At 45.7% G+C, this 20,175-nt stretch overlaps 2 protein-coding genes and 1 non-coding gene across 3 annotated transcripts in view; 2 read left to right on the top strand and 1 right to left on the bottom strand.

The window, feature by feature from the left end:
• RYR3 (ryanodine receptor 3) overlaps nt 1–10,265 on the top strand; it is a 517,407-nt gene extending 507,142 nt beyond the window's left edge. The window contains exons 99-104 of the mRNA XM_047736987.1: nt 3,758–3,892; nt 4,931–5,087; nt 5,501–5,565; nt 5,961–6,061; nt 8,340–8,391; nt 9,314–10,265. Of these exons, the coding sequence (XP_047592943.1) occupies nt 3,758–3,892; nt 4,931–5,087; nt 5,501–5,565; nt 5,961–6,061; nt 8,340–8,391; nt 9,314–9,409 (606 nt within the window). The 3' untranslated portion in view covers nt 9,410–10,265. The remainder of the gene's footprint in view (nt 1–3,757; nt 3,893–4,930; nt 5,088–5,500; nt 5,566–5,960; nt 6,062–8,339; nt 8,392–9,313) is intronic.
• LOC125105718 (U4 spliceosomal RNA) lies at nt 7,168–7,307 on the top strand. The gene has a single exon (XR_007129000.1). It is a non-coding gene; the product is annotated as a U4 spliceosomal RNA (small nuclear RNA).
• Nucleotides 10,266–10,733: 468 nt separating the features above from the next.
• The window catches only part of AVEN (apoptosis and caspase activation inhibitor), a 191,634-nt gene continuing 182,192 nt past the window's right edge, over nt 10,734–20,175 (bottom strand). Inside the window, 5 exon segments of the mRNA XM_047737058.1 lie at nt 10,734–10,874; nt 11,664–12,018; nt 14,112–14,137; nt 14,140–14,206; nt 18,991–19,061. Coding sequence (XP_047593014.1) covers nt 10,759–10,874; nt 11,664–12,018; nt 14,112–14,137; nt 14,140–14,206; nt 18,991–19,061 — 635 coding nt within the window. The 3' untranslated portion in view covers nt 10,734–10,758.

Genomic DNA, 20,175 nt, shown 5'->3' with positions numbered 1-20,175 from the left:
GATGTGGGTCGGGGGAAAGCAAGTCAACAGCAGGTGGTACACTGGTGTATGCCAGGAAGGTGTGTGTCATGGTGTGTGGTCCACGCTTCTTGGCCAAACACGTGAACTGGTAGATTGTTACTGCAGAACTGCAGCCATCACTGAAGAGATGTAAGACCTTGGTGTAGAAACCCTCAGCACTTAGATCAGCTGGGAGAAAGGCGGGGGTGGGGGGGAGGTGATGGACATATCAGAATTGCTCTGGAGACTTTTTCTGGTTTACTCTTTCCTCCACGAATCTGATACATTCCCTGGGGGTTGGTAAGCAGGCTATGCAATTTCGAAGCTCCTCGGGTGCTCTGATAATGGTTCTGATTACGAAGCAATCACTTAGACACACACACACACACACACATCTGTACCTCTATCTGTCTACGTAGACATGGTTCTGTCCAGCCTCATCAATATCCAGTCTGTTTTTTGCAGTGTTGTCAGGGGCAATCCCTTGGTTAAAATCCTCTGATGGCTCCTTTTGTCAACAAATTCAAACTCCTTAGCATTTCATTCCTCATTAAGCGCAACTTCGTAAATAATACATGAGTTCCCTCCCATCTGTAAACCTTCTTCTAGGAGAGGGGGAAAATAAAGAAGTTAATATGGGCCCAGCTTTGTACAGCCATTATGGAAAACCGTATGGAGTTTCCTCAAAAAATTAAATCTAGGACTGCCACATGATCTAGCAGTCCCATTTATGTGTATATGTCAAAGCCAATGAGATCACTATATCAAAGATATACCTGCATTGCCATGTTCAGTGAAGCATTATTCATAATAGTTAAGATATGGAAAAAACCTAAGTGTCTATCAATGGATGAATGGAAGAAAATGTCATATGCACATACAATGGAATATTAATTAGCCATAAAAAATGGAAATCCTGGGATTCACAGCAACATAGAGGAACAATTAATGTTAAGGGAGATAAGCTAGACAGAGAAATACAAATACTGTATGATCTCACTTATATTTGGAATCTAGAGAAATTGAACTAGAACCAAAGAGTAAAATGATGGCTGCCAGGGGATAGTGGGGTGGGGGGCACGTCAGTCAGAGAATACAAACCTTTAGCTATGAAATGAATAAATTCTGGGGATCTAATGTAAAGCAGGGTACTTGTAGTTAAAAATACTGTTTCGTGTACTTGAAATTTGCTAAGACAGTAGATCTGGTGTTCTCACGGCAGCCCCCCACCCCGACCCAGTAACTGTGTGAGGTGACAGATATGTTAATCACCTTGGTTGTGGCACCATTTGACAATGTATACATATATTAAATCATTACTTTGTACACCTTAAAAAATAGGGATTCCAACTAGAAAAAAAGTCAAAATTGACCTTTAATTGTTCTAAAATGAAATGTGTCAGAATCAGATCTGTAAATACAGAGAAACGATGGTTGCCAGAGGGAAGGGGGTTGATGGATTGGGCAGAATGGGGGAAGGGAGTGGGAGGCACAGGCTGCCAGTGAGGGGATGAATAAGCTGTGGTAATACAAGGCTCAGCGCAGGGAATAGTCCTTGGTACTGTGGTAGCGTTGTGTGTGGTGACAGACGGGAACCGCACCTCTGCTGAGCACAGTGTAACATACAGAGATGCTGAATCACCACGTTGAGCACCTGGAACTAATGTAACATTGTCCACTATACTAGAATTTCTAAAAGATTAAAGGTTCTGGATCATCAGGCGTTAGGGTGGTTTATTTCCTCTAGGTTTCTGGTAGTAGCCACAGTCATTGTTTCTTGTTTGGTTGATGATAAAAAGAATGGAGAAAAGCCGGAAATACAGATTTGCTGCCACATACAAGCCGCTCAAGTCTAGGGAGGTAATAACAGAACCTGTGATCTAGATGTTTGCCTAGAGTGTTAAATGCTTCCTTACAGGTTCCTGGGAGAAAGGCCCTTGTGTATTTTTACATGTGTGTCTTGGGAACTTTGATCCTATAAAGGCAGTGTTTCCCAAAGTGTGATCTGTGGAACACCAGTTCTACAGTTCAGTCTTTTAGAATTATTTCCTTTCCCTTTACTCAGATATTGAAACTTCAGTTTTTATTGATTTGGCTTAGTGGCATTACACAAAACTGTACCTTAAATGGAAAGCTTAAACAATGAATTTTTTTTAAAAAGATTTTATTTATTTATTCGACAGAGATCACAAGTAGACGGAGAGGCAGGCAGAGAGAGAGAGAGAGAGAGAGAGGGAAGCAGGCTCCCTGCTGAGCAGAGAGCCCGATGTGGGCCTCGATCCCAGGACCCTGAGATCATGACCTGAGCAGAAGGCAGCGGCTTAATCCACTGAGCCACCCAGGCGCCCCAAACAATGAATTTTTTATACGGGCTTGCTAAATAAACTCTGGCAAGATTGTGAAAAACAAAACAATACTAGCAACTGTGCCCAGTTTGTGCCATGGGCCAGGTACTGTGACAGGCACAACTTACTTTGTAAGGTAGACGTTATGCTCACTTGACAGATAAGAGAACTGAAGCTCAGAGAGGCTAAGTGTCTCACCCAAGACCACACAGCTGCTAAGTGACAGAACTAGCCCATTTCTTCCTTGGTGCAAAGCCCAGGTTCTTGGTTTCTAAAACCAACTGCATTCTCTGAGGTCCGCTGTCTGAGGTTTGGTAAGTTATTATTCATCAAAGAAGCCTTTGAATATTTTTCTTCTGGTATTTATCTCAGTACTCATGCCTACCCCTTTTGTGTAGCAACTCAAAACTCGAGAGCAAAGCTCTTATCTCCGTAATGACTGCGATCTCCACCTCTCCAGCTCAGCCCCAATCCCTCCGATGGGCCACTGAGCAGATCCCACATCATGCTATTTAGAGTACTTCCTCCAGCCAAGAAACAAGCTTGCCCTATGACCCCTGCAAAGGTTCTAGGCAGATTTCTTGATTATGAAAAATGTCACTTCACTGAACCATCATAAATAATTCTTATGGCAGTTTTGAAGCTGTGACAATTATCCATTCATGGTTATTTATGAAAACATGTAATGTAGGGTCACCCACCAGTCTAAAGAAACTTTCTTTAGAAGCGGCGTTAGAGTGGAAGCCATATTGTGAAGCCTCCACTCGCCACCATCTCTGTAAAAAAGCAAGGGCACTCTCCTCCTAGCTCTGTCACTGCTCAGTCCTTAAATCCCTCCTTACATTGCTGAGGCCCAGCCCAGGCCCCTGGCATGTGTCTGCTAGGGCTGCCGTCACAGAATACCATGCTGGTGGTGTAAACAACAGACACTTATTTCCTCTCAGTTCTGGAGACTGAGAGTCTAAGATCAGGGTGGAGGTAGACCTGGTTTCCTTCAGAGGCCTCTCTCCTTGGTTTAGACCTGGCCACCCTCTTGCTTTTTCACTTGATCTTCCCTCAGTGCCTGCAGCTCCCCGTGTCTCTTTGTGTCCTAATCTCCTCTGAGAAGAACTCCAGGTAGACTAGAGCAGGGCCTGTTCTAAAGCCATCATTCCAATTTACCTCCTTAAAGGCCCGATCTCCAAATCCAGTCACATTCTGAGATGCTAGAGCTTATGAATTTGGGGGAGATAGAATTTAGTCCACAATTACAGTCTTCTCCCCAGAGCCTGTTTTGTCGACCTGCAAGACAGCCTTCACTGCCACTCCCTCCTCTGTCCCCTTTCTACCTCACCTTTCTTGTTGCCTTGGAGTCTCCTGAGAAGCTCTGGAGAAGACCTACCTCCTTTCTCCTGTCTCCCTCCTGCCCCCAGCTGGTTCTGACTGTCGGTCTCCTGGCCGTGGTGGTTTACCTCTACACCGTGGTGGCCTTCAACTTCTTCCGCAAGTTCTACAACAAAAGTGAAGACGACGATGAGCCCGATATGAAGTGTGATGACATGATGACGGTGAGAGCCCATCACCGACAGAGACTAGAGCAGAATACAGGTCTCCTCCAAAAGGGGGAAGTGTCCCCGAGAGAGGGAAGGATCCAGGTTGCAGAAGCCCAGGTGGAAAGACCACACTGCAGGGGTGGGAGGAGGGCTGTTCTCGTCAGTCTGTGCTTGTGTTAAAGATGCTAGTTACCTTTATCTGAATGTGAATGGACCTGAAGCTAAATTTCTTGGAAGTCCAACTTTGGTTCTCTGAGATCTGAGAGGGATCTATTCCCAGGAAACTGGTGCTCAGTTTATTCCAACAGGCCTGATGGGGTTCTTTCAGAAGAACTACAATCATCTGAAAAAAAACGTCCGAGCAGCAGGCTGGAGGGGAGGGGAGGAGGTCTTGCTGTCCAGCCAGCCGCTCGCTCGTGGGCAAAAAGGGCAGAGCTCCAGGTGAGCTGGCAGAGGGAGAGGACCAGTGCAACCAGCGTGCATTCCACACTACCCCTGGCTTTCCACGATCACTGCCTTTCCTTTGCACCTCGCCCCTCCAAGTAGGATGCCCCTCCAAGTAGGATGGCGCCCTGCTCTGGGAGCCAGCTCCTGGATGCCTGCACTGGTTCTCACAGGTAGCCCCAGAGGAGAAAAAGTCTCCTCACAGACACGACAGGAATCCCTGCCCTCCCGGGTGCATAGAGGATGCAGAAGTAGAGGAGGCCTTTTTCGGAGGTGGCACTTTAAATGAAGGCAAACTACTGTCTGGTGAACACATGTTCCTCAGGGCCCAGAGATGGTTTAACTTAACTTATACATGCCCTACCCGAATTCTCTCTTTTAATGAGCGAAGAATATTTTTTTAAAGACTAAATGTAACAAGTCTTGCCACCTTCCGAGACCCCATGCTGACAAGTGGGCGTCCAGGCCAGCAGCTAGCAGCGCGAGGACGGATATCACCGGGGAGCACCGTCATGCTGGGACCCGGCTGTGTGAAAGAGCGAACAACCATCGTGCTCAAAACAAAACTCTGTGATTTTGACCTGAACTGCCATTATTTTTCTTCTCTAGTGTTACCTGTTCCACATGTATGTGGGAGTGAGAGCTGGAGGGGGCATTGGTGACGAAATTGAAGACCCTGCTGGTGACCCTTATGAGATGTACCGCATTGTCTTTGACATTACCTTCTTCTTCTTCGTCATTGTCATCTTGCTGGCCATCATTCAAGGTACGGTGGCCAGTTATGTTAAGTATGAGTGGGCCTTATACCTACCTCTATATAATGTCATAGATAAAGAACTCGGTCTATAACATTATATAGAGAGGTTTATACATTCACTTACTAGGTAACTCAACAATTTATTGAGCATCTACTATACATGCATGTGGCTAGGCATAAAGCCAGAGATACGCCCAGACACTGACACAAGAACCTTGAGAATTGGAATGGAGGACCACCCCTCACCTCCTTTTATCCCCCACTCTTAGCTGGTTATCTCCTTCTCACTCTGCTTCCTAGTTTTTTGGGGGGTCTTGTTTGTTTTTTACAAAACAACATAGCTTCTACCATTGAACCTCTGCCCCGAGCCCCTGAACAGATTACTTTAAACCCTTTATCTGTCTTTGTATTTAAAATACCAGGTCTTATTATTGATGCTTTTGGAGAGCTAAGAGACCAGCAGGAACAAGTGCGAGAAGATATGGAGGTAATGTTTGACTAGCTCCAATGCTTATTTCTGTATCTTATGGAAAATGGGTTTAAGTAATCAGGTCTGCTATTTTGTAGGGCCAGTCTTAAGCAAATGACCGACAAAGTTTGCTTGCCCTGCCTGTCCTCTGTGCCTGCCAGCCAGCTCCGGGCACTGCTTCTGCCTCACCCCGCTGCCCTGCACCGCCCCGCTTCCCCGCCTTCCACCCTGCTGCCTCCACCGTGCTCTGCTAGCTGGGGGTTGACGATGGGACACTGTGGAGAGGACTAATAGCCAAAAGCGTTAGAGACATATTTTTCATCATCTGTCCATTCAGAGATCAACAGCCCTTTCCCTCCTGCCTATAATGTCATGGGTACTAATGCCTTTACTGCTTCTCTTACTCATCTTAGACTAAATGTTTCATCTGTGGGATTGGCAATGACTATTTTGACACGACTCCTCATGGCTTTGAGACACATACCTTGCAGGAGCACAACTTAGCCAACTATTTGTGAGTATCCGTGGTCAACAGAGGGGACAGTGGCTGGGGAAGGAACTGCAGAGTAAAATACACAGTTAGGTCATAGGGTTCCCTCCTGCACATGCCATTTCTGCCTGTTTCTCTGAAAAAGTAGAGGCAGTTAGGAAAAAAACTTCAAGGAGTCTCAGTGAGCTTGCCTCTTTGTCCGTATTCCCTGCCTTTCCGGGCTTTGACAGACATGTGCTATGGGCTTTCTCTGCACCTCACAAAGGTCAGCCCGTGCACCTGCGATGAGACCCCATGCCTTCCTCACGTCCCATAACTACAGCAATTTCTTTCTCTACCAGATTTCTCCTGTCACCATACAAGTGTTATTTTTTATCCTAAACAAAGAACAGAGCCTGCCGCCCCATTTCTACTTCCAGCTCTTGCCCTGCTTTCTTTCCCTTCCAGTAAAACAAAGTGTCTGTGCTGTCTTCGATTCTTCTCTTCCCATTCTCCTTTGAACCCAGCCCAGTCAGGCACCTCCCCACCATGTCACACTTGCTCCTATTGAGGTGGTCCACGAGCTGCCTGTTGCAGGGTGCTGTGGTCACTTTGCAGGCCTCACCCCGCCTGTCCTCTCCTGGGAACATAGAAGCTCCAGGAGAGCGGGATAGTTGTGGGACATGGGTGTTTCATACCACTGTATCCTAGCACATGGGGGAGAAGTCCCTGGCCCCCAGAAGGTGCTAATAAGCATTTCACTTGTTCTGAGGTCAAGCCGTCACTCAGAACCAAGTTATTCAGAGCCCATTTTGTACCCTATGAAGCTTCTATCTTAAAGAGACTCTGAATGGGCAGGTAATCTATATTCTCTGTAAGTGATCATTTTCAAGAAAAGGGAAAAGCTGCTCCCCAGCCCATGTCTTCCCTTCTGGATCTACATTTTATTATTCAGGAAAAACCAATCTTTAGGACAGTACAGGCCTAGCCTTTGGGAAAGTTATTATTGTCAAAAAGAAGTACCAAAGACCTATCATTTTGCTAGAATACCTTATATACTAGAAGACAAAAACACAAATTAAAAAAAAAAAACCTTTAATATATCCTTCCTCAAGTCGTGAGTATTCATCACTGTTAACTCATGAAGAGACAGCTTTGCGCAGTGGCAGTATTGTAGCCAATGAGGTTTATCCAAGGCGCGATTATTGCTAATTGAAAACTCTCATGAAGAGAGTTTCCATGTTAATGGAGGCAACCAGAATGGATGTCCTTCTAGAAAAGGTGAGCACCTGGCCCTTTGTCAGGACCCGTGAGTAGAGAAATGTGAAAGGGTGTTGTGACGCTGTCCCCCTTCGACATCCTCCCTTGGCACTACGTATTATAATAATCTCCCTTCTGGCTCTCTGCACTGTTAGCAGCATGCTGGAGAAGAGAGCACCCATCTTGTTCATATTTAAAACTCCCCCTGAAAATGGTGCTTTGTCAAATAAATGTGCCAGGAACTAAAGTCTTCCATCCCCGAGTCTCGAACATGATAAAGCTATTGGGCGTGCGGCCTTCTTAGTCTGCTAAAAGGAAAAGGAAGGAAGAAATGAAATCTTTTTATCGCTGCTGAAGCTGCAGATCTAAGGAGACCCTGAGAGAATTTGAAGTCTGGAGCTCAGGCTCTCCCCGTCCTGTCTTTGAGGGCACAAGACGGGCTCCTTTGAAAGTGGTCTCTGAGATCCTGCAGTGTGAGCTGAAAGACCAGCCCCGGCTTCCGTGGATACTCGGGTGAACCAGATGAACAGACTCGAACCCTAGCCACACCACCATTAGCACAAGTGACCCTACACTGGCATTTCTCAGAGGTCTACAATAAAAAACTCTTTCTAGAAGAGAACAGCTTAATGAGGTTACATGCTTTCTACCTTTTCCATGACCTATCCTTGAGAAACACACAATTTTAGTTCTCCGTTCAGCCATTAAAAATCATATGGTAAGAGTTTTGGTTACCCTTTCATTGTTTAGGATTTTTATTTTTTTGGAGCGAGAGAGCGCACATGGTGGTGGGGGATAGGGCAGAAGGCGGGGGGCAGGGGGTGTTAAACTGGCTCCGTGCCCAGTGCCGAGCCCCACATGAGGTTTGATCCTAGGTCCCTGAGATCATGACTTGAACCCAAACCAAGTCAGACATTCAACTGACTGAGCCTCCCAGGTGCCCCCAGTTAGGATTTTTAAAAAAGGCAGCCAAAATTCTTCTCACAAGTAATGGTAAAATTTCTCCTCACAAAAAGACTAACCAAAGTAATATTGTCTTTTTCTCACTTAAATCTTTTTCCAGGTTCTTCCTGATGTACCTGATTAATAAAGATGAGACCGAACACACGGGTCAGGTGAGAAAATGTCTTAAGACTCGTACCCCTTTTAGAAGTCTTCAGACTCAACAGAACATAGGATGTCTGAAGTAGATAGATGACTTCATTCGTTTCCAGTGTACATAATTCTGCCATCCCTTTGTGACCTAAGAAGCCAATATCCTCAGGCACCTCTAGTCTCTTCCTAAAGACTTTGCTTATCTGTCCCAACAACGCTGACATTTTCTAAACCCTTACGGTTACTGCTTTAGAGTAGAATAGCTGGAGGTGGGGAGAACATTACAGACAAAAAGACAAGGAGGAGCTGAGTGGGTGGCTCTAACAAAGAGAGTAAAATGGCGTGAGAGACAGCCGGAGAAAGATAACCACCTCATGTGTGGGTGACACAGGGAATGTGGAGGTGTGGGTAGTATGAGTGAAAGTATGAGTCAAAAGGGATTCTGTGACTAAGTTTGAGAAACAAATGCCAAGACAAGAGAACAAAGGGAAGAAAAGGTAGGTTATCTAATACTCAAACATTATCAGATTTGTAGGAAAACTTCACAGCTCAGACACTTGAGAGGCAACTGGTTCTAGATCTCCCTTCAGCGCTCCAGGCATCTGCCCCCACTAGCACTCACTATCCCTTCATTGTGTGTTCTTCTGCATTCTACCAATTACACATGGCATAGAATCAGCCTCCTAGTATATCTTTCAGCATTTTTACTCGCAGTCATTGCATTGTGTTCAGTGTTTTGAGTTTTGGCGGGGAGGGAAATGGAGTGGGGGTGGGGAATGACTTTTTGCTCCTAAACTAGCTTGGACTGGGAGCAGAGCAAGGAAGAAGGTACAAGATTGGGCACCGCCACCATTCTCCAAGGGAGACCTACTAAGTAAACACCACCTGGGTTTTAGCTTACTGCAGTTTAAAAAGAAGTACCCTTTGTTTCCTTTATTTCAGGAATCTTACGTCTGGAAGATGTACCAAGAAAGGTGTTGGGATTTCTTCCCGGCTGGTGACTGCTTTCGGAAACAATATGAAGATCAGCTTGGATAAATCAGAATGAAAGAAACTGCACAATTCTAGATGGTCTACTTCCAGTGAAATAAATCCTTTTTATAGTTCTGCAAAATATTTGAAATGTGACATATTCTAAATGCCTCTCTTACAAGAAAGTGTTACAAATATGTGATATTTTGGAATTGATTTGCCTTTTTGTGCCTAATGGATGTAGTCCTAGGGGAGACAACCTATCAAAATGTTAAAAGATGGCAAAGAATCAAGCAAACTGTAGTTGAGAATACCTTCAAGTTTTCAGCATAATGGAAAATGGTGTCATTGAGGAAAGAACTAGAAGTATGAAGTCTTCAACGCACAATACCTGAAATTTTACACACTTGAATGTCACATGACAGTATCCACTAGTGACTCATGGTCTGAACTACAAAAAAAAAATCATTTTAACTGCAAATTTCTCCCATGGTACTTGCTAGTGAATGTATTCAGAATCAGCTTGAAAAGCTTTAAGCAGTTAAAAGAAATAGAAAAAAAAAAAACCAACCAACCAACACTTTGTCGACACTGAACTATCGATTAAGTGCCTTAAAATCTCTTTAGATATAGCTATGCAAATTTTTTATGTTTCTGTTTCAGACGGACAGTTCCATTAATGGGTTGTGTTGATCTTCTGTCTTTATGAAACTGCACTTGAAGGTTATTCCTATTTTTTTTTCAGTAACAGCTTGTCAACTGCTGTTATTAGAAGTACTGTATTGAAAGTTCAGAAAAATGTCATTCTTATGCCAAACTGAGTACTGCTTTATGGTTCCCTTGTAAGTAGTGTAGTGGAGCTGCTGTGTTTAGGTGAATCTCCTTACGTCAAAGGAAGTGCCCGCTGCAATAAAGTACCACGTACCAATCTGTGGTGTCGGCCTCTGGTGATGTACCTCTTCTGGATGATTCCACGGCTGTCCTGTAATTACTGGAAAAGGGGCATGGGACAAAGAGCCTTACCCCCCCCACCCCCAAGAAAGAAAGGAATGCTGTAGAGCAGCGTTCGTTTATTTTGGCCAAATGCATGCCTTGTTGCTATCTATCAGCAGCACCTGCTCTGCTGTAAACACTGAAAGGAAGGAGGCTGGAAACAAGAGCCGTAACATCCCCTGCCCTCAAGGACTTTGGGAGATTGCTAAGCCAGGGAGCGGATGCAGCGAGCCTCGTAGATGGGTAGTCCCGGGTGCCGTGGAACATAGGGGTAGGCGTTCCCTGCGGCAAGCGTGATGGAACACACTGGCTCAGCAAGCAGCTGTTCTGGAAGGACAGCAGGGGCCGCCCTTACTGACAAGGCAACCAAAATTTGCATCAGGCACTTTTTTGTTTGTTTTCTTTTTTCTTTTCCTTTTAGGTTAGGAAATCATGCTGTCCAACCAGTCTTCAAGCTCCTCCTCGGTAACAGTTTTCGATGTATTTGGTTGCTCAGACTGCACGTTCTTTTCTCCCATCACAGATAGCTCGGCAGGACCTGGGGAGATGAAAGCAGTGTTAGCGACTTCACATTAGTCCCAGAACTGAAGGTTAAGGCTTCCTTGGGGTTTGTTCCGTGATGGAATTCAGCTCTGATTACATAACAGGAAACATTCTATTATGGCTTCAACTCTTCAAGAAGATACAGTAATAGCTAAACAAATTAATAATGGGGGGGGGGAGACTTGCTCCTCTGTTTATTCTGAAGTTGAATGTCCCAGTTCACTAAGTTTTCTAAAAAGACCAACAGATTAGTTTTCTTTTTTCTATTGTAGCACTCCTGGAAAGTCCTTACAGGTTCTCAAATGCGGGTGTGGACGGGGCACACGTCCGCCTTGGCCTCTCCATAGCAGCTGGCCCATGGTCTCTCAGAGCACGCACAAAGGGCGAAGTGCTCTTTTGTACAAAAATAAGACGGAAATAGCAAGCCACAAGTCTGGAGAGCTGGTTAACGGTCCTGCTCAGACAGTCGATTAAAAGGTCTGCTGCAGCACAGCTGAGGGCAACGAGGATCTGCACGCCTCTCTCCAGCGCCGGGTCCATCTGCCGCCCTGGGTTTAATATCGCAGTCGGGCAGGGAGCACCCTGCGAGCCTGCTGTATTGAGTGAGGAATGTTGTCAGAAAGGTCAGCTCAGGGGGAAGCAGCGATGTGAGCCCAGAAATAGATGTCGGCAGACAACACCAGATCGATGGCAGACGCTGCTGGAGAGGGTAGGGACGGGATGCCAGTGGGGCTGTTGGCACAAAAGGTGAGAAGATGGATAAGGAATAAAATGAAAGCCATACCTTGTTCTTCTTGGGCCACCTCCCCATCTTTCTCAGATTCTTGGGCCTGCACGGTCTGGCCTGGTGCAGCGTTCTCTCCCTCTCTTACAGGTGCATCTAAACTAAGCAGCACATCTAATTCTTCTTCCAAGTGGTCTACTGCCGCCTGCAGGGGGGCGGTGGGTTTCTGAGGTCCCGTGGAGGGAGCCGGGCTGGGGCCATCTTTACCCAGGTACATGGGGCAGCCAGCAGATTTCAGCTCGGAGGTGGAGCCCTTTCCTCTGGGCCCCAGGGGCCCTTTTAACTGCATCCCCAGTCCCTTGCCTTCATCATTTCTCTTTGGTTTCACCTGAGGAAGCTCTAAAGGAAGGGTGGTCTGAAAGAGAAGCAATATAATGCAGGTAAAAATCTGAGTCCTGCCCTATTGGCTTACACAGAAACAAAAACGACAGAAGCCAAACTTGGTGGAACAGGAAATTCAGTTCAGAGAGGAAGGTCACAAAGGGTCCCCCAGTTCAGGCCCTGCCCTAGAACCCTTCCTTATTGAGCTGGGGTAAATGGGGGAGACCTCACTGAAACACCACAGGGCTGTGCCTCCCCCTCTGCCCAGCCCCGCCTCTCTGCACAACGGCAGAGTAGACACCACAAGGGCATGTCTTTCTGTAACTGCCGTGGGAACTGGCAGTACCCCAGGTCTATTTGAATGTATACAGGTGTACATCTGTGAGGAGATAAACATCTGTAAAGTTTTACAGTTTTACAGAAGTAATTAGCAAATCAGATCATTCACTGTACTTAAATGCACTGATGATAAAGTCATCTAGAATGACCCATAGTAACATTTGAGTAAAATAAGGGGAAGGAGGTGGTTTAAAACTAGCCAGGTTTTCAAAGTTACTAAAATTGATCTGTACTTTTGTTCTCAGGCCTGCCATTGACAGGACATCCTCAGTTTTCTCCCTGAGGCCCCATCACCTTCATTGTGCTATACTGGGCTAACCCAGCCCCATTCTGCGGGGAATGCACCCCAGCCACACGTATCCTGGCCACCCAGCGGGGACAGCAGCGCTCTCCCCATCACTAATAAAACCCCAAACAGCCCAAACATGCATGGAGCTCCGTGGTGACTCAATCAGAGACAAATGCCATCCGCTCTACTTCCCTGCCCTGCCATTAAGCCCAGCCCTGAATTCTGCTTGCTGCCCTAAACTGGGGGTCAGTCGGGGCCACAGAAACAAGAGCTGAGTAGGTAACCAACTCATGTGGCTGCTCAAGGGTTGTGACACATTCAGTTGCAGAACGAAGCTGACCGCTTCAGTTGCTGGGATTCTCTTTACAATTAGTACGGCTCAGGGTTTCACTTTTTTTAAAAATGCAATCGAGCCACAACTACATTGTGAGGTGCCTTATCATATGGTCTGTTGGGCCTCCCCCTCTCTGCTCATTCATCAGTTGCTATCTTACACTGAGGTCTCCTACATTTATGCTTCTAGCCCTTCCTTCTCATCTATAGATTTCCATATCCAACTCCTACTTCCACTTCGATATCTCAGAGGCACAGACCCATCACGTCCAAATCTCTCCTTTCCTGATACCCCCATCGCTGAGTTGCACAAGCTGCAAGGCCGAGAACAATACTTTACTTGTCGCTCTCCATTTCCAGTATTTCCCAAGCCCTGCTTATTTTCCTTTTGAAGTACATCTTGGTCAAGTCCAATTCTCTGCCATCTCCACCCCAGTCCTACCTACACCATCACCCTGGCCTGCAGCAGCAGCCTCCTACTTTGCTCGCCCTGACCCGCTCTCCACTGGCTGTACACGCCTGTGTACATTTGCCAACACACATTCTGCCAATTCCATTCTGCAGCCAGAATGGTCCTGCGTATCATCATCATGAGCAGTAGTGTTAAGGCAGAGCTGATTGGGTCACTCTTCTCTAAATTCTCATTCACGTGCTTTTATACTCTGGATCTCGGCTCATCTGACAGTCCTTCAGGAAAGCCATTCCTAATCACACCAGAATAGATCAGGTTCATTATTATAGATTCTCATAGCGCAGTACACTCCTTCATGGGACTTGCCACAATTGGAGAACTTGATCAATACTCCTATTTCCCAATAGATTAAGCTCTGGGAGATCAAGAACAATGTCTGATCACCACTGACTACTTAGTGCTAACGCAGAGCCTGGCACATCAATTTTTGAGGAAAAAACCAGCCAGACTTCATTCTTTCACATTTCATTCAATCCTTCAAAACGTTTCACATGTAAAATGTAAAAAAAAAAAAAAAAAAGACTAAAAATTATTTCATTTCCCCCTTAAAACTCTGAAAAATGCTACCCTGACACAAAAGCCTCAGCTTTGGGGAAGGAAGAGGTGTTGTGAGCCATCCTGCACAGTGACAGTTTCCACTCTTCTTCATGTGCTCTAACCCGCACACCGCGGGCAGATGCTGTCGGGTTTTTACCTGGACCAATTCGGCAGCAACCTTGGTCGGAGTGAGAGAGGCAGCTCTTGAAGGGCTCGAACCAGTGACTCACAGTCCACATAAAATGCTGAATTCTATTAACAAAAATTATATGCATGTCAGGTGACCAGTACAAAGGACCATTCAGAGATAAAGAGCAGAAGGTGACGGAAGGAATAAACCATCCACTGACATTACATTCAGTGGAGAGTAAGTCCTATCATAGGTCCCACTTGATATGGTTGCTATTTTCTATCATGGCGTTAAGATGAGCAAAACCGAAGCCACATTCTGGAGCGACAGTTCACACTGTGAGAGCAGAAACAGGGCAGTGATAACCCCCACCCTGAGACTGCACAATAACCTGGAAACTACAGATGCTTCTAGAATTACAGGCAAATTGAAAAATAAGCATTTAAGGGGATCAAAGTGGACCCCTCCCTCTAATTCAGACAGCCAGCCTCAGTAGAGGAGAGGGAGAGCCTTCTAAGCAGGGAGACGGGGCTGATCGGCTCAACCGAAGGAGCCTGTGGTGTAGGCTTCTGTTCTAACCAGAAAGCAGGAGGCAGACTTGCCCGCTAGCTAGCGCCGCTCTGTAGGGACAACACTGAAAGCTTCCCTTGACTCCTCTCCCATTCATGGAAGTCCAGACCTATCCTGGCAATGACCTCCCAAATTGACAGTAGCTGAGGAAACATTCCCGATTATTTCATGGCTTGACAATAGTCTGATGGCTACTTTCTGGGGCCCAGGCCACCCAAGAGAACAAATAACCCAAAGAGGCAGATACTGCTAACCACCTCGTCTACCAGAGCCCTCCCAGGCCCAGCTGGAAACAGCTCACTGCACCGTCCCTGGCTTCAAGTTAGAAGAGAAGTCAGGACCCACCTAGTCGGTCTGGATTCCACTGCAGCAGTGTCTGGGACATCCTGGGTAATGCGTTCACTGTGGGTGGGGATGGTGAGCTCAAGAAGAGCCTGACCCTCATCCAGACCCACTGTAACCCCTGATGCCCACAGCAGCCACTGCTGTGTCCTCGCACGGGCTACAAGAGATGGTGTGGCTGTTCACCTGCCCTTCAGAAACAGTCCCAAGATGGCTGGCTCTTAGCTACGCCATGTTGGCAGCACCAGATAGGCCCTGGTTCTGTTAAAAAGGAACTCCCTTCTAAAACACACAATGTATTTAGGGAGCAGGATAGAGGCTGGTAAAGCCCTGACAAGAAAACCAGAAATTCAGTGTGCATTCCAGGCCTTTCCTCAGCCCTGCACTTATTAGCACCTTAAGGGCTGTGGTCAGACCAGTGTGGCCAAGTCTTCATTTTCAAGTTTGGAGAAACTCTCTCCAGCTGGTAGAAAGTGTGATTCCAAATGCTTAACCCATGGGTATGTCGTCACATCACACACTGGAAATCTCACCCTCCCCAACGCCCACAGAGCTGCACACAAGCAGACCCCCGCCTTTCAGCCGATGAAAGAGCAGGAACTTCACCCCTGCCATGCGTGCCCACCATTCACCGGCTGCTCTCTTAGCACCCCAGACAGGAGGACCGTGGAGGCGTACAGGGGTCTGGCTAAAAGTGGCCACGCTTCCTCTGCCCTCTTTAGCACCATGTGCAACATGACTACATGGTATAGCCACAACAATGAAAAGTAGGGGTGCCGGGGGTGGGGTTCAGTTGGTTAAGTGTCTGCCTTCAGCTCAGATCGTGATCCCAGGGTCCTGGGATCGAGGTCCCTACCAGGCTCTCTGCCTGGCAGGAAGCCTGCTTTTCCCTCTCCCTCTGCCTGCCGCTCTGCCTACTTGTGCGTGCTCTTTCTCTCTCTGTGTCAAATAAAAAGGGACTGGCCACGCTGTGCTTCTGAGCCACGTGCCAGATGATGGACATCTAGCGGTGTCTGCTCCTGGAAGGTCTCCTTCCCCGACCTTTCTAATTCCCGCCCACCAACCAAGGCCCTGCAGACACTGCATAGCCTCCACGATGCTGTAGAGACACTTCAAACCAGCAGGGGAGGTGCAGGAGTCCTGGACCCTAGAACCTGCCACCAAATGCCACTTTGGAAGAGGACTCCTTTTCTCAGCACCAGTTTTTCCCACAAAGGGCTAAAGCTAAGATCTAACATAAAAGGAGTAGAGGTGAAATGCTTGTAATAGTAAAGTGTGAATTTAAAAATAGGCTTCATTGGAATAACAACCACAAATTAGCTTTTTGCTGTGTCTTAAAATAACGGAGAGGTTATTTTGTTTTTTTGCCTGGAGAGGCTAGTCCCCATATCCACCAGGCCAACTCTGACGGTCACTCACAGTTGGAGCTCACAGCCTGACCCTGATGCCTTCCCCCTGCATACTCACGCCGGCTGTGGGAAGCCAGCCTTGACTGTTAGAACAAAGTCTCACCCCATTCTCTGAGGTCAGTGTGCACAGAACTGTGGGTAGTGAAAACCTGTCCCCTCTGTCCAGGAAACTTACTACTTACTAGACTCTGAGTCTCAGTGTCTGTGTCAGACAAAGAACCTGCTAGAAAGTCCACTGTGCAGCTAAAGAAAAAATAGCCTTTGATCAGACCATTATACTTCACAAAATTTTTATCACCTTTCTCTCTCTCAAGTAAGCAAAACCAGAACCTAATGAGGAGTTAAGTGGGACATGAACAGGTTTTGATGGGCAAGTGATGAATTTTAGTTTGGGATGGGTCGTACCCACACATCAACTCAAAATATTCAGAGTAAACTTGCCCTCTCTGTAGCCCATCAATGGCATCACCACCCACCTAATCATCAAGCTAGAAAGCTTTGCGCCACCACACACCTTTCTTGTCCGCATGTCTCACATGTGACACAGTCTAGTTCGTCCTCTGCTGAAATCCATCTATCAATGAACCATCCTCCACTCCCACTTCCCCATGCTCCCAGGCCCTCATCCCTTCGTGTTCACCCAAAATCATATCCTCCTAACTGGTTTCCCTGCCTCCTGCCTCTTCCCTCTTCAATCCCTCTTTCCCAGTACTGCTCAGGTCAAATCTAGCCATTTCCATTTTCTGTCCAAACAAAACTTTAATGAAAAAATAAGAGTAGGAATAAGAACTACTTCTGAGTGTTTCATATGTGTCAGGAACTGCATAAAAGAGCTTTTATTTATTATTTAATGTAATCCTCATTATAACCCCAAGTTATATCTTTATATCTTATTATTAGTTCCATTTTACAGATGAGAACACAAGAAAAGGAAAGAAGTTCACCCAAGTCACAGAACTCAGATTCACAGTCAGGCTTGTCTCTCCAAGATCTATGCTCTCACCCACATGCTAAACATCCCCCTAGAAGAAGATCAGACTGCTGGTATTATCCAACCCAGACTTACCCCTGAAGCCTCCTTCTCTGGGAACACTGCACTCCAACTATATCCTGACTCCGAGCATGCCTGGTCTTTCAGCTCTCCTCACTTAACAGGACCTCCAGCATCACACTGACCCACCAAGGCCCATTCAGACTCTCTGTCTTTCCCGTGGTACTGATCTCAATCCCTTCCAGCCCAAAGTGGCCCCCACAGTAGTATCTTAATTCATTTATGACACCACTTATTTTATGTCACACTCTTTTTCATTTATTATGTAAATATTTACTGGTCACCTACTATATGTCAGTGACCATGCTAAGGACAATGAACAAGCACAGTCTCTGTCTTATTCACCTTTAAGTAAGTTCCAACTAATAAAATACCTAGTAAATAAGTTCTCCGTATTCTGATGCGTGAAGAACTTGAGAACTATCTGAAACTCTCAGGATAACTGAAATATTCTCTAATAGTCAATGTGGTTCAAAAGGAGTTGAAATGTGAGTTGTCTGGCTTTTGCTGTATTCCTTGATGATTTCTGTTTGCTTGCAATTTGTCTTAGAATTCTAAACTGTACCTCAGGCATATGCCCACACAGACTGAAGCAAAGACAAGTATTTTTAATGCCCTATTTTTTCCATGTTGTAATACACACTCTACGCAAAGTGACATAGTCATTTCACAAGTAATTTCCCACCCTCTTGGTCTGTATGGTAAGCCAATGTCCATCCCAAACGAGTACATAGAAGACCACCCCAGAGAGAAAAGGAACCACTTATGGTGTGTGTACTGAGCGGGTAGCAGAATGGGGAAGAGGATGCCCTACCTTTGGGCTTCAGGTCTGCTACTTGGTCACGTGTCTGAAACTGTGGACAGATTGTCAGATTATTGTATGAGTCAGCAGGTGCTAGCTGTGGAGTTGGGGAGCAGATGACAAGCCACCACTGATTCTTAGTGCTTTTTAAAAAGGTTAGAATACCTGTCATCTCTCCTATGGAAAGAATCCGTCAAATCACAGTTGGAAAATAATCGAAACCCCTTGGGGAAAAATATGGCATGAAACACAAAGCAAATGAGGTAGCTAGGCTTTATGGCGTCACTGAAAGACTTCTGTGGTATTCTTACTTTATCGCTTTATTCTCCTAACTATAGAGGAAGAGTTATTTAAAGGTATAAAATTAAGGATTTTTTTCACCTAATACCAAAAACAGTGTGGGGGGGGGGAATTAATTTTCAACCCTAAGGGAAACTCTTCACAGAAAGGAAAAAGGAAGGCAGGCCAAATGGCAAAGTAGTCCACTCAAAATCATGACTATACACTATGAGTAATTCACATAGGTAGCCAGTTACACAGGTGAATTCTAGCTCCAAGGACCTGTATAATTTAAGCTCCTGAAAATGGTCTTAACAGTTGAGGTGACTGAGACTAAACTGTACATGAATCACTACTCTTTTCTACCCCAAGACTTTATCTCAACAGTAACATAAAGACATTTGTCTTCAGCCTTGAGAAGAGCCAATCCACAGTCAAGACAAACCATCTTACCTGTTTTGGACATGAAGCTTCACCATCCCACTCTTTCTCTTCAACAAACCGGAACTGTGAGAAGGAGTCCCCTAGGGATAGAAAAAAATATATAATTTTACACAAAAGCCAAAGAAAAACACTCAGTTCTCTAAATTTCTGCTTGGGAATAAAAGTGCCATTTCTGAGGGGCAAAGCCCCAAATTCAGTGGTAGCATTTAATAGAAGTTCCTGGCTTCCACTTCTTTACACAGCAATCTGGGCCTGGTGGGCACCTGAAAATTCTGTTGGCTTCACACAATTCTCTGTAAGCCACCATCTACATGCTTCTGGAGAGATGACTCAAGAGGCTTGTAGACATGGCCATCTACTCATATTTAGTACATTTTCATCTCATCTGCTTAGTGTATGCAAGGAAACAGATATTTATGATGTGGGGAGTGGGCACAGCTGAAAAGGCAGAAGAACAGAAGGAAAGAAGGTCTAGGCTGACCCACATTAGAACAGGCTTAAACTATCTCTTTGAAGTGAGATTATCAACCTCAAACATCACCCCCAAAGTCACCTGGTTAGAATGTCAAATGCAAAATAACACTCAAAGAATATGCATGAGATTAGGTACACTGTTCTGAGCTCTTGGAATAAAGGAAAACGAACCTGTAAGATCAGCATAAACAATCATGAAAGACGACCCTGGACAGCAAGCTTCGACCCAATGCTCATTTAGTAAATGCATACTTACTTGGTTATTTGTCTTAAGAACACCTAATTGATAAAGAATTATTTCTCTGCCTAGCTTCAGGATTCCCCAAATGTGGTCCCAACCTCAATAACCCCAGTTTAATTCCTATTTCTTCCGACCTTCTGCCTGAGCCAGCCTCCTATCACATTCCAAACATACTTCCTATTCCATCCTAGCCTCTCCTCTTTCTCAGTCCTTCCCGCTTGTCCGGAAGACCCACACTCGTCTACCCATTTCTTATTGTAGTTATGCTCCAAGACTCGGTTCAGGGACGCTTCCTTCTTTGTGATATCTCTCAGGGGATTTAACCATAGAATCCATTCTTCTAAATTAAGAGAGGGACAAAGAAGTGAAGAATTCAAATTTCAAGAGACAAAGATAAAATTAGAATCTATACCACCCCCCTCATTTCCAAAACACATGGATCACAATATGAACATTTGGCAAGATCAAATTCAAGGTGA

Source organism: Lutra lutra, chromosome 7 (assembly GCF_902655055.1).
Source record: "Lutra lutra chromosome 7, mLutLut1.2, whole genome shotgun sequence".
Classification (NCBI taxonomy): Eukaryota; Metazoa; Chordata; class Mammalia; order Carnivora; family Mustelidae; genus Lutra; species Lutra lutra.
The sequence above is the reverse complement of the archived record's forward strand: the minus strand, read 5'-3'. Positions and strand labels throughout refer to the sequence as shown.